Genomic DNA, 12,350 nt, shown 5'->3' on the forward strand with positions numbered 1-12,350 from the left:
GACTTGTTTTACAAGCGAAGAATCATAAGAAAATGGAACTAATTCTCCCAAACAAAAGGAGGGAAAGTTCAAATTCAAATCTGCACAAATGGTTTAAGTGGTGTACATGTAAGACCATTTGTTTATTATTAGATCATAAAGTTCTGTCAAATGTAATGGTATACATCTATAGCAAATATACTCCATCGTCTTCTCCTTTCCCCAAGCCTCTCCCTCTCCATCCACGAACCATATTCACTACCTTGCATCTGAGAGACTGAGACAGCCATATGCCACATAAAGAAACAAGTCGCGAAAGGCGAGGATTCCATCTTAGTTATTTGTATTGAAACACCCTCGAATGTTGTTGTCATTAACGATATTCAAATCATTGTCATTCCACATATTGGCGTACAAACAATGCAAAGTTCATTTCAAACCCTTTCATGACCAACCAATATCTACATTTCAAATCTGACATTAATCTATACAGGTTATTTCACTTTTTCTCAGAAGTTATTTCACTATTAAAACCTCGTAAAAATCAAAGGTAATTGATACAATCAAAATCTCACTATTCAAACATCATGATGTTGCATATGATTTGAAATCGTGAACTCATCCTGATAGGTAAAAAGCTACAACAATAAAATGGAAGTTAATATCTATCAAGGCAGAGGTGGAAGGGAAGACTCTTTAAGCATGTGTATGCAAGAGCTCACATACACATATAACTCGCAAGTCCCCCAACCATTCAAATTATACGGATGGGATTATAATGAGTTTCAACCATACGTTTGTCGAATAGGTATAGAGAAAAACAAACATCTCTAAGTAATCAACTAGCAATCAAAACCAATTTTTGCCATTGTAGAACCAAACACACACACACACACACACACACACTTAGTAATCCGAACAAACTATAACTTCATTTCCACTCTGCACACTGTCAAGAGTGTTAACATGGAAAACAAACTAACATTTATTGTCAGAGTTATTCAAAAAACAGATAAACAAGTTTATCCCTCAGAAATAACTGATAAGCCATCACAGATAATCATTAAAACCGAGCCAGTAATCATAATCAATGCTTTCAAATACAAGTAACAAACACTAACAGGAGACTAGAGAGTAATGTGACGCGGATCAGAGAAACCACACAATCACACAAAGATACATCTCAAATCCAAATTATATGAGAAACAATCACAAGGAAAATGAGCTAGACTCAGCCTCAAGATATTTGCAAATCCTCTCCATAACATCTCTACTCTTAGCACTATTCTGAAGAAACCTATCAGCACACCTCTGCTCAACTTTCTCCGCCATAGAAGCCAAAGCAGACAATGGTTTAATCCGAATCCTCGTCTCCTGCTGACAAACAGTCCATCCATTCGGATTATCAGGATGAGGATCATACCTAGTCTTCTCTTCCACTTCAATAAACTTCTCCATACTAATATTCCTATAACAAATCTGCATCGACCGCGATTTTGCATCCACGACAGTTGATTCAACACAATGACAAATATCTTCACCGATAATCCTTCGTACCAGCCACGGACAACGAACGGTTATAGCACGTGTCGCGTATAGCTTCCCGGAAGATGAATCAAGGCTTGTGTTCAATGTATTGCAATCTAGAATGTGTGGTAAAACACGTTTGTTTTCGGCGTCGGTGAATTTTCGCCATGATGCCGAGGTTACTCGTTCCCATGGATGGTTATAAACATGTTCTTGTCTGTATGATTTCACCATTATGCTGTGAAATCGATTAACCTAATGAAAATTTGATTTGATCAACCTAATGAAAGATAATTTCTTCAATTAGTGGCAGATTAAAAAGACTATTAGATCGGATTGTGCAGAATGATATAATAATATAATTAGATTAAGGAATAATAGCGTACCGAAAGTGAGGATTAAGAGGCGGTGACAGGAAGGGTAAAATTGGAATTGATCAGATGGCGGAGGAGAGTGTGGAGGTGCTGAGGCTGCTTCGCGTGCTGATTTTGTAATGGTTTGTTTGGTTAAGACAAGAAAAGTGAGAGTCAAAATCTATACCTAGAGGTGTTCATGTGTACGGGTCAACTGTGAACCCAGTTGCACAAACGACCCAAACCGGCATTTTAACTCAAACTCAATTATGTTTGGGTTCAATCCTAATCAACTCATTCAAATTTAAGATGGTTGTTAAAATTATTCACATTTTCCAATAATAAAATAAAATTAGGAGTTCCAATCTGATCAGAGTTTAAAAAAAATAAAATTATTCGGGAGTTGTGTGACCCGATCAACGAAAAAATTTGAAGAGTTTTATTGAGCAACCATCCATATCAGAAAGCATGCGGTTCGGATAATGGATTTGTCGGTTAAAATTCGCAAATGCAACTCGTTGGCATCTCATACAATATTACTTTCATTATATATTTTTATTTTTTTTAATAAATTGTCTAGCACGCTCATTTGAAACCTAAATCTAATTTGAGATACCTTATTCTTTTATTCAAAGTGAGAGATATCTTCACCTTTTAACTTTTATTTTAGTAAGTAGGGTAAATACCACTCACGATCCTTTAAATTAGATGTTAGTAATAAGTTAGTTTTTAAGTTAGTTTTGTTATAAATTGATCTTTTAAGTTTTTTTTTTTTTTAACAAATTGATGTTTTAAGTCATAGAATATTTACCTTGTTCCCCATTTTTCAGCTAACTTCGTTAAGATGTGCTTATGAATTATTTAACATTGAGATGGTAGGTCGAACCGTGCTTATGACAACATGATTACTCACTCACAGTTTCCTCATCTTGTTTTTTAATTTTAACCTAAGTTTACATATAAATATTTCAGCAACAATATCATAAATCAAGTAATCGATCAATTTTGTTTTAAATGTAAAATGAATAATAAACATATGAACTCTAGTTTTGAGAACAATGAATTTCGACATACCAACTGATTAACATTAAACATCCACGTATAAACTTTTTTGGGTTAAATATGTTTTTGGTCCCTATAAATATACCAACTTTTCGTTTTGGTCCCTCTAAAATTTTCCTTCAACTTTTAGTCTCTATAAAATTTTCAATTACTAATTTTGGTCCCTATTTTTATGTTAATTTTTGTATTTTTTTAATGAAATTATGCAAAAATGTGTAGAATATTGTAAGAAAAATTCCCAGAAAAAAATAGAATTTTTTAACAAAACTTGAATTAAATATAAATTTTTAACCGTAAAAAATGTAAAAATTCATATTAAATTCATGTTATGTTAAAAAATTCTAATTTTTTTTGGAAAAGATTCTTATAATATTATGAATTTTTCTGCAAATTTTTATTCAAAATATGAATTTTACATATGATTTTACTTAAAAAAAAGGGACCAAAAGTGAAAAAGGAAAATTTTTAAGGGACTAAAAGTTGAAGGAAAATTTTAGAGGGACTAAAACAAAAAGTTGGTATATTTATAGGGACCAAAAACATATTTAACCAAACTTTTTTTAACTGAATTTGATAAAAAATAGCATCATGGTGCAAATATTTTCCAACTTAATGTTGAAAGCACGAAATGAATGTTCAACTCAAATCCATGGCACTTGATTGGTTTGATAATGGGTTTAGCCAAATTCGATCAATCTAACCCATGAACACACTACTATATCTCTTTTAAAGTTATTTTACATATAAAATAGTTTAATTAATAAAACAAATTTAAATAAATTTTATGTTTTATTAGTCTATTATTTTTTTAAACTCTCAAGTTTTTTAACTCTCTGATTCCTATTGAAAGGGGTTCTAATAATCTGGGGTTCGGCCAAGAGGTAAGTAAAGTTCGACCATCTAGAATCGAACTCGAGTTCTCTCGAACGATTCGTTTTAAAAGGAATTCATTAACCACTTGAGTCCAATTTCTTGGTTTTTATTTGTCATTTTACCACCCACTTGCTTAAGAGAAAAATAATTAGGACATATTGACAAAAAGGTAGTTACTACAATCTTAAAATTTAAAAAATGACTAATCAATAAAAATATTGTTTCTAAAAAGTTGATAATTAAAATGAATGAAAGGAGTGGTTGTTTTACGGCAGAGAAACTCAAAGAAAAGAAAGATTGACAAAAATTATTCTCTTGTTTGAATAAAAAATATACTGGCAAAAATATAATGAAAATAAATTTTCTAGTCAAAACACAATATAAATTTTCAAAAAGATAATAAATTTAGATACTTACATTCTTCAAATGAAATTAAAAATAAAATAGGCAATTATTCTCTTGTATTAATTTTTTTGTGTAAACCGAATATTTTTTGTGCTCAACCGCATAAACTAACCTTTTAAGTGGGGTAGACTTAAGTGGACGACAAAATTCTCCATAAAAAAATATAACATTATTAAATTTTTATGGTTGAATTCAAACCAAAGATTTCTCGCTAAACCGTAAGAAATTTTTTACCATCTCATCTAAGTGTTCTAGAATAACAGTTGTATTAATTTAATTTATGAGCTAAAAAAAAATTAATTAGACTTCCATCAATATGAAACCAGAAAATTAAACCGCAAGTGTGTGCATGCAAAACTTGAGTGCACAAACTCGTAGTTGCACACCCATTCCATATATGAGCTATATGGCCTTATATGCTAGCCAATATTGTTAATTCAACATACATTAGTCGGTACTTCAACCCAATTCATGCAAAACCATGAAGAAGGTCATTTAGCAAACTAATTGTACATTAAATAGAGTATGATCAGTACTAGACATTAGACATTTTTCCACAGAAAATAAAACTAGTCAACAGTCAACTCCTAATTCATTTTTTAATTAACTTTGTGACAATGTAGCAGAAGAAAAAAATAATGAAAAGAACAAGAAATTAATTTGTATTGCACCACTTTGGTTAACTTCTTCAATAGAGAACTCTTCACTTCTTCAAGTTAATTACTCAAATCATTCCACATTGTAAGAACACCAGCATTTGAAGCATCTGCACCCGACCAACCTCCATAATTTCCGGAAGGCATGTCATAATCAACCTTAACATATGCAACTTCCTCCGCTGCATGTTCACCAACAACATTGTTATTCCCACAATTCAAACTTATTCCAACCCCATTCATATTCCCAATATACCCTCCACCACCATTATTGTCTATCACACCCATGTTCATCAAACTCGGGTTATTCTGAACGAAACTACCATCGTAGTTGTAGAATCCTCCACTTTGTTGTTGTTGTAACTGAAGCTGAGTTTGTATATAACTCTGATCAAACGACGTTGTATCTTGAGTACTACTATCATATAGGTTTTGTTGTGCATGTTGTTCAAACTGCATTAAAGGGTAACCTTGTAATTGTATCCTACTTGAATTTGAGGATATTCCATATTGAAAATTTGAGCCTGCAAGTGCTATCATCTCTTGTTCCCTTTTTCTAGAAGATTCTAGAGCTTGTGCTTCTTTTAATCTTTTTGCAGCACCTCCTCCTATTGGGAGAGTGTTACTTTCAAGAATCGCTTTCACGTCGTAACGATTCATGTCAAAATTTGTTACGGCGTTTAATCCTCTGAACTTGATTGCAGCTATGTCGTATGCTTCTGCAGCCTCTTCCTCAGTACCTATAAAAAATATTCCAATATTAATTATTATTTCATATTAAGCTATCATTTGTTTTTTATAAGATAAGCTATTATTTGTTGTGCATGCATGGAGGAATTTTTATTCATCTATAATGGTCATTTTCAAATTTTAAAGTTGCATTAGATGTTTTCAAATTTATAAATGGATTGAGATGATAAATAATGAAGGGTAATATAGAAAATAGATGAAATTGTTTTTTTTTTTTGGTTACAGGATGAAATTGTTTATGAAAATATCAAAATTTAAAAGATTTGTTGGTTTGTTTAAACAACCTTAAAATGACAGTTAAAAAAGAACATTAAGAGTTAGTATTCAGTTTACCAAAAGTTCCTAAGTAAAGATCTTTGTTTCCCGCGACTCGGCCAATTCTTGCTTGCCATCTTCCATGTTGGTGATGCCTAAAATAACGATGAATATATACTAAGAAGAAAAATGCTAACGAGTATCCAGATGCTATTAAACACCTTAAATAGTAAGCTTAGGAGAAGAAATTAAAGCTTAATTTAATCAATAGTAGGCCAATTTGATTTAGTACCTTGTGACTCCACGATACATTGATGCACCCCTTGAAAATCCACTGCTCTTTCTGCAATTTATCAACAGATTGATGAAATTTTTTTTTTTTTTTAGGGGAAGATTGATGAAATTTATTGAAACACTTCATTTTAAAAAAGAAATAATTGAAAACTAGTATATCTCGTTGCTAAAAAAAAAGTATATCTCATGGCTGATTCCAAATATAAAATGAAATTAATTACCTTCTTATGGCGGCAACAAATTCTAGTCTTGTCATGTGCTTCATATCTTCTACTTCCTTCTCATAGTTACTGATCTGAAAAACAATTAATTAATTTAACATTAGGTGGTTTAATTTGAATCTGATACAAGAACCGACTAATTCGAGGATATCAATGTCATCCTATTTGTGCTATTAGCCGAAATAATTAACAACGCGAAACTTACGGGAAAGTTTGTAGTGGTAGATGTCCCCCAGTACTTTAGTGCTGCTAAATCATAAGCTCTTGCTGCTTTCTCTTCTTTGTCATACCCACCTATATATAGCATAAAAATTTATATTTAAACCAATATATTGAACATAAATATTCTGGCAAAACCAGAACAAAAAAAAAATTAAGAGGAATGAAAATAATTTGTAACAAAAATCACACTTACCTAAATAAACTGATGACGAAAATAAGAAGCAAAAGCCAAGATGAAGAAAAATGAAAATGTGTTAGTCAATATTTTTTTTAAAAACTAAATAAAAAGAAAATTAAGGGAAAAAACCTTAGTATAAACATTAAATGGTTTGAAGTTAATTTATTATTACCTTGACGACCTTTTCTTGACTGTCCTTCCCTTCTACAGGTATTATCCCAAAGGTGAGCTTCATACCTTCCTGTCCATCTATGTCTATAGAGATTTTGAATTTGAAGGATAAAAGCAAATTAAAATAAATTACAACATTGATGTATATATGTCTAATGCGATTTACAGTTAAACACCGATGCCATTAAACAGCTTAACAAAATTATAAATCGTTGGTAACATGATTTTTTCGATGAATTTCTACTTAAGCGGGATTCACAATACTTTTTTTTTATTTGAAAGAACAAAGAACGGGTTTGCGATACTAGTATGAATATATACTAGACATGCAAAAAATTTAAACAATATATCGATATATTTTCAAACCTTGTTACACCACGATATATTGATGTTCTTTGGCCAAAGGTATCCAAAGCTCTTCTAGGTGTTGCAGCTGCTTCAACGATATTATTATCACCACTAGTTTCACATGTGGAATCCTTAGTAGTACCACTTCCCATTGATAATGTCAATGACTGCAGATTATTGTTAGGGTTTTCTTCATATTGATCATAGTTGTTGCTAGAAGTTGCTGCTATCACTGAGTTATTTTGTACCGGCGACATGAACAAGTAATTATCTAAAGAATGATGATTTGAGTTATTCATTTCATTATAGGCTGCAAGATCTGACTCATTTTCAGTACTCTTGCTGCTCACACCAAGAAAATCTGCAACCTTTGGAACTTCGTTGGAGTTGTGACTACTATTCATAAGGTTCCAATCTGTTCAATCATGCATCAATAAAATAATCAACAAAACAAAGATTTATATTTATATATGTGGCAGCTTGAAGCAGATTTCCAAATTCAGTAAGAGACAAAATGAGAAATAAAAGAGGTTGATTAAATTACCATGATTTTGGAAAGGGGTTTCCAACATGTTGTCATTGACTAATGTCCCAAGAGAAAAGTGGTGATGATGAGATTGAGTTGGTTGAAGATGAGGTGGTAATGAAGGATGATGAGTTGGAGAAAGTGGAAATGAAAGCCAGTTATTTGAGCCCATATTCAGTACAAATTAAGCACAACTTGCATCTAAAATATAGAACGAGTGATGAGATACTTATGAAGTAAAAAGTTTACTATATTCTTATTGAGGAAAATGGGGTGTGGAAATGAAATTGAAAGTAGTGAAAAAGAGTGATATAGTTATAGGTTTACCAAGGATATTGGCTAGGGTTTAAAGCTCTTGGTATCTCTTTCAAAATCTCTTTAAGTAGCTGAAGGTAAAGAGGAGTTAAGGAGAATAGAGGTTGAAAAAGAAAAACAAAATTAGAGGAAGGGACATAATATTTAAAGTGCACCTTACTCCCTGTTTCTTTTTATAAGCAAATTTTACTTTTTAGATTCATCCAATTAATGATGTATGTGGTCTATAGTATGAACCACATACATCATTAATTGAATGAACCTAAAAAGTAAAATTTACTTATAAAAAGAAACAGAGGGAGTACCTTGCTTCCAATTAAATTAAATGAAATATTAAAATGAGCTGTTTATGTGTCTCATCTAACCCCTATTGTGAAGGTTTAGTTTTTAATTCCATCAGTTTCCAACACAAAGAAAGAAATAAAGATATAATCTGCCTACAATGATTATTAAAATAATGTTATTTATCTAAGATGAGGACACGAGTGTTATAGTGAAACTACGACTTCAACTCTTTCAAAAGACAAACCCAACCATTCCAAATGGAAAAATCCAATCCAAGACTATTATAGTATTACTTTTCTCTGTCTACCCACTTGAGCTTATTGGAACTCTCCTCCTCGTTATGTGATATTAATGACTACCCAAAGCCCAGCATTCCCACACTCTTCAAATCATCTCTTAAGACTAATTAAGTCTCAACGCGTAAAGTTTATTACACTACCTACCGACCCATCTCAATTACAAGTGCCATTGATCCTAAAGACACTGCTTAACAATACTTAAAAAAGAAACTTTGTCCAAAATCTAGTTCAATTGGTTTAAGTCAAAGAATAAGGAGTTTGAAGTCATGAATTTAAACCCGATCGTAAAAGTAAATATTAATCTAATAGTTAATATAGAAAAATGTTAACAAGAGCCTTTAAATAAATTAACTTGATTATTAGGTAGTGGAGTCAAAAATTGTATCTCACACCTGCATAATATATATGAATCAAATCCAAGGCCTAACTAACTTGAGGGACCAACTCCATCATCCATTAGCGGAGGGTCCGAGTAAAGTGAGAGACAAGCTCTGTATAGACTAGCTAACACATGAATTGTTGGTTCATACGGGTTGAATTTGATACCCATTAAAGAGCAAACTCTTAGGTTTCAAGCATTCACCGTCAAAAATGCTAAATACAACGAACATAAAACTCAAGAAAAGATCACGATTGCATGTGATTGGCTGTTTATCACCACTAGTGGTGTGAATTCCACCAATTCCAGGATTTAGCTAAGAAACCGGATTTGCATTTTGCTATTTAACTCACAAATTTGCAATCGTGAAATTTCCCGAAAAAAAATTCGGGAGATATAGCATTGCTGTTTTGCATAATATACTTACTAAATTGGAGTGATTAATAACAACACTTACAACTCTGATTGCAATATTTAAAAATAAAAAAATGTAAGATTCAAAATACTATTATCTTGTAACCAAAAAGAAAAATACTATTATCTTAGTTTGGTCACTCTAACTAGGTTTTTTTTTTTGCCATTATCAAAAGTAACGTACAAATTTGATAAAAATATGAAAATAATAATGTGACAATTTAAAATCCAATTGCCTCATTTAAGAAAAGAGTAATGATATTTTGACATCCATTTCATGACAACTTTGTTGACAACCTTGTTTTTCTCACTTCTTATTGGTCAAAAACAATGGAGAGAGAAAAAGGAAGAGAGAGAATAACAACATCATGTGAGTATGAGAGAGAAAATTGTCCAAAAATTATCAAAAAGTGGTTATCAAAATATCATTTCTCTTAATAAAAACCTCAAATAGGTATAGATACATGGAGTCATGGACCCATACATACATTTGCTATAGGGAACCCAATTTGTGGATCCCCGAGTCTTGCATGTGTCAAAGATGCATGTGTACGGACATGAAATTTTATATTGAAAAATTCGACAGAGTAAATATTAAACGTACCAAAAGAAAGGGTAAGAAGAATTACTCTTGTTCAAAATATAGCACTAAGCTGTGTTCCATATTACTCCTAATAATATTAATTTATTAACATGATTCTATTAAATTGTAATTAAGAAATACTCCATAATTTGAAGGATTTCGTTTGTTCCCCCAAGTAGAAATCTGTTGACCAAATACTTGGATTCTGTTCCAGTCAAAAGGCCACTAGCTAGCTATAGTTGGGAAAAAATTACTGTTTAAATTAAAAATAAGGCCAATGTTAACATGTGCCTTAAGGGCATATCTTAGGGAATTTAAAATAGAAATAATTCTCTTAAAAGTTGTGCATTTAACTTTATTCAACTTTTCAAAGTCAAACTTTTGTTCTTTTCTATGAAAAATTTCTAATTTTGGATTCCTTAACTTGTGCCCTAAGGGCACAAGATAACAAGACCCTAAAAATAACTATGGTTATATTAAAGAATGACTCGTCAGGTTCATGTCTCATACACACGTTAGAACTTAATTAGAAGTAAAAAAAAATTGTATTATGCTTTCTTTAAGGTTCAACCTATGAGGTCATGGCAGTGTTACCAGTTCTAAGATTTCTGATCAAATCCATCTTCATCTAAATATGTCCCAATGAAATGATTACAGAACATAGCACAAAACTCATATTTTATGGAATGTCTAAGCTTGGTTTCTTAAGCTATTGTTCATTGATTTAAGGAATGTTCAACTATAGTAGATCTAGCGGGACAAGGCTTCAACCTAGGCTTAGATCCCGTAACATATACCGCAATTACAGCACAAATCCACTAAATGAAAATACTTGTATATCCGTTGGAAACTAGTTCTGAATTTTTAGGTTATATATCCAAAAAAAAAAAAAAAAGTTTTGAATTAATAGGTGTTAAATACGGAGGCTACAGATTAATTATATAACTACATATTTGAATTGTCGATGAGTTTAAAGTAATCACAACAGTGTGGTAATTCTGTTAAAACTTAAAAGTGTATTTCGTGTTGATCTGTTTGGTGAAGACGGATAAAGGCAACAATAATACTACGGTGGCGACGAAGTTTTCATGGTGGAACGGAGGGTGCCTGCAGGCACGTTAGCACTCCAACACCTAAGTCAGTGTAAGAAATGACGTTGAATGTGTAAAAAGTGGGAAAATGTATTGTACCTTGAGGGTGACACGAAGTCACCCTTATATAGAGGAAGGAGGTGCTAAATGTTTGCGTGAAATGTGGCGCCTCATTAGGAGGGCATTGGAGGACACGTGTACAGCGTAAGATGCACGGGGGCGCGCTTCGGTTAGGTGGTGTGCATCAATACTAGCATGTTCCTTCAGGTGATGTACCTTGGTCTGGTGGACATTTGGTCCACGTCGTATCTCCATAAGATTGACCTTCTGATCGGTCCAGAACACGTACCAAACGATCATATCGATGTTTTGTCAAAGACTCAAAGTCACCATGGATTTATGCATTATATTGACACTCTCATTCGGATGAATGGATCACACATTTATATCATGCATGAATATATCCTACAATTTTAAAATATTTCAGTGATGATTCCGTTTGAATAGCATATTCATTTTGTCAGCTTAACAGATGCAATTTTCTAAACTTATACGTTTACCAGTTAGTCTGCAGAGAAGCCAGTGAATCATTGAAAGAACCTAGCTACAACAAAGTTGAGTCTGCCAGATATTTATAATTAAATCATCGCACACTTTGGAGCTAACCCATCCAAAATAGTGGTATACTATCTATATCTATATTCAATAATTAGTGAGTGGCACTGTCAGTGTAAACACTAAACAATTAAAATACCTGACATTGTTGATGATGCACGTTTTCCGCCAAATTCTTTGACATAAACAAAACTCTAATTTGACCAAAATGCACCACAATAAGGGAGCAAAACCCCACTTTTCACGCTTCATTCTTCATTCGATTCCACCTTTTAACTTATCTACCTCTTCATCAAAGCTACTAGACAAGTATAAATTCCTACACAGGGAAAAGATAACTAAATATCACCATCAATCTAAATCTACATAAGCAAATCATGATAAATGTTTAGTTTAGTATAAGATTGCATGAGCTTTTTTATAGCAAAAAATAAAATAACATTAAATTGTTTTTGTATATGTTATTATAAGATTTTTTTTCTTAGATGAAGTGGTAATCCACTGAAATTAAACTCACACAACTGTGAGGTCTCGGGTTCGAACCTGGAT

At 32.2% G+C, this 12,350-nt stretch overlaps 2 protein-coding genes across 3 annotated transcripts; both read right to left on the reverse strand.

The window, feature by feature from the left end:
• Nucleotides 1-940: 940 nt before the first annotated feature.
• LOC146951025 (MSF1-like family protein) lies at nt 941-2,251 on the reverse strand. Of its 2 annotated transcripts, none has more exons than XM_085746997.1 (2): nt 1,893-2,251; nt 941-1,786 (listed from the first exon to the last, which is right to left on the reverse strand). In XM_085746997.1, the coding sequence occupies exon 2, from the start codon at nt 1,738-1,740 to the stop codon at nt 1,189-1,191; it is 552 nt and encodes a 183-aa protein (XP_085603123.1). In that variant the 5' UTR covers nt 1,741-1,786; nt 1,893-2,251; the 3' UTR covers nt 941-1,188. The 2 variants fall into 2 exon arrangements, with proteins under 2 accessions (XP_085603123.1, XP_085603124.1); XM_085746998.1 differs by having other exon boundaries at nt 941-1,761; nt 1,893-2,028.
• Nucleotides 2,252-4,529: 2,278 nt separating this feature from the next.
• On the reverse strand, nt 4,530-8,003 carry LOC146951026 (AP2-like ethylene-responsive transcription factor PLT2). The gene is made up of 9 exons (XM_085746999.1): nt 7,839-8,003; nt 7,313-7,709; nt 6,948-7,030; nt 6,791-6,799; nt 6,581-6,669; nt 6,376-6,449; nt 6,153-6,203; nt 5,939-6,015; nt 4,530-5,595 (listed from the first exon to the last, which is right to left on the reverse strand). The coding sequence occupies exons 1-9, from the start codon at nt 7,990-7,992 to the stop codon at nt 4,916-4,918; spliced, it is 1,614 nt and encodes a 537-aa protein (XP_085603125.1). The 5' UTR covers nt 7,993-8,003; the 3' UTR covers nt 4,530-4,915.
• Between the last annotated feature and the right edge of the window lie 4,347 nt (nt 8,004-12,350).

Source organism: Medicago sativa, chromosome 2 (assembly GCF_051527215.1).
Source record: "Medicago sativa cultivar Bolivia chromosome 2, Bolivia_mono, whole genome shotgun sequence".
NCBI lineage: Eukaryota > Viridiplantae > Streptophyta > Magnoliopsida > Fabales > Fabaceae > Medicago > Medicago sativa.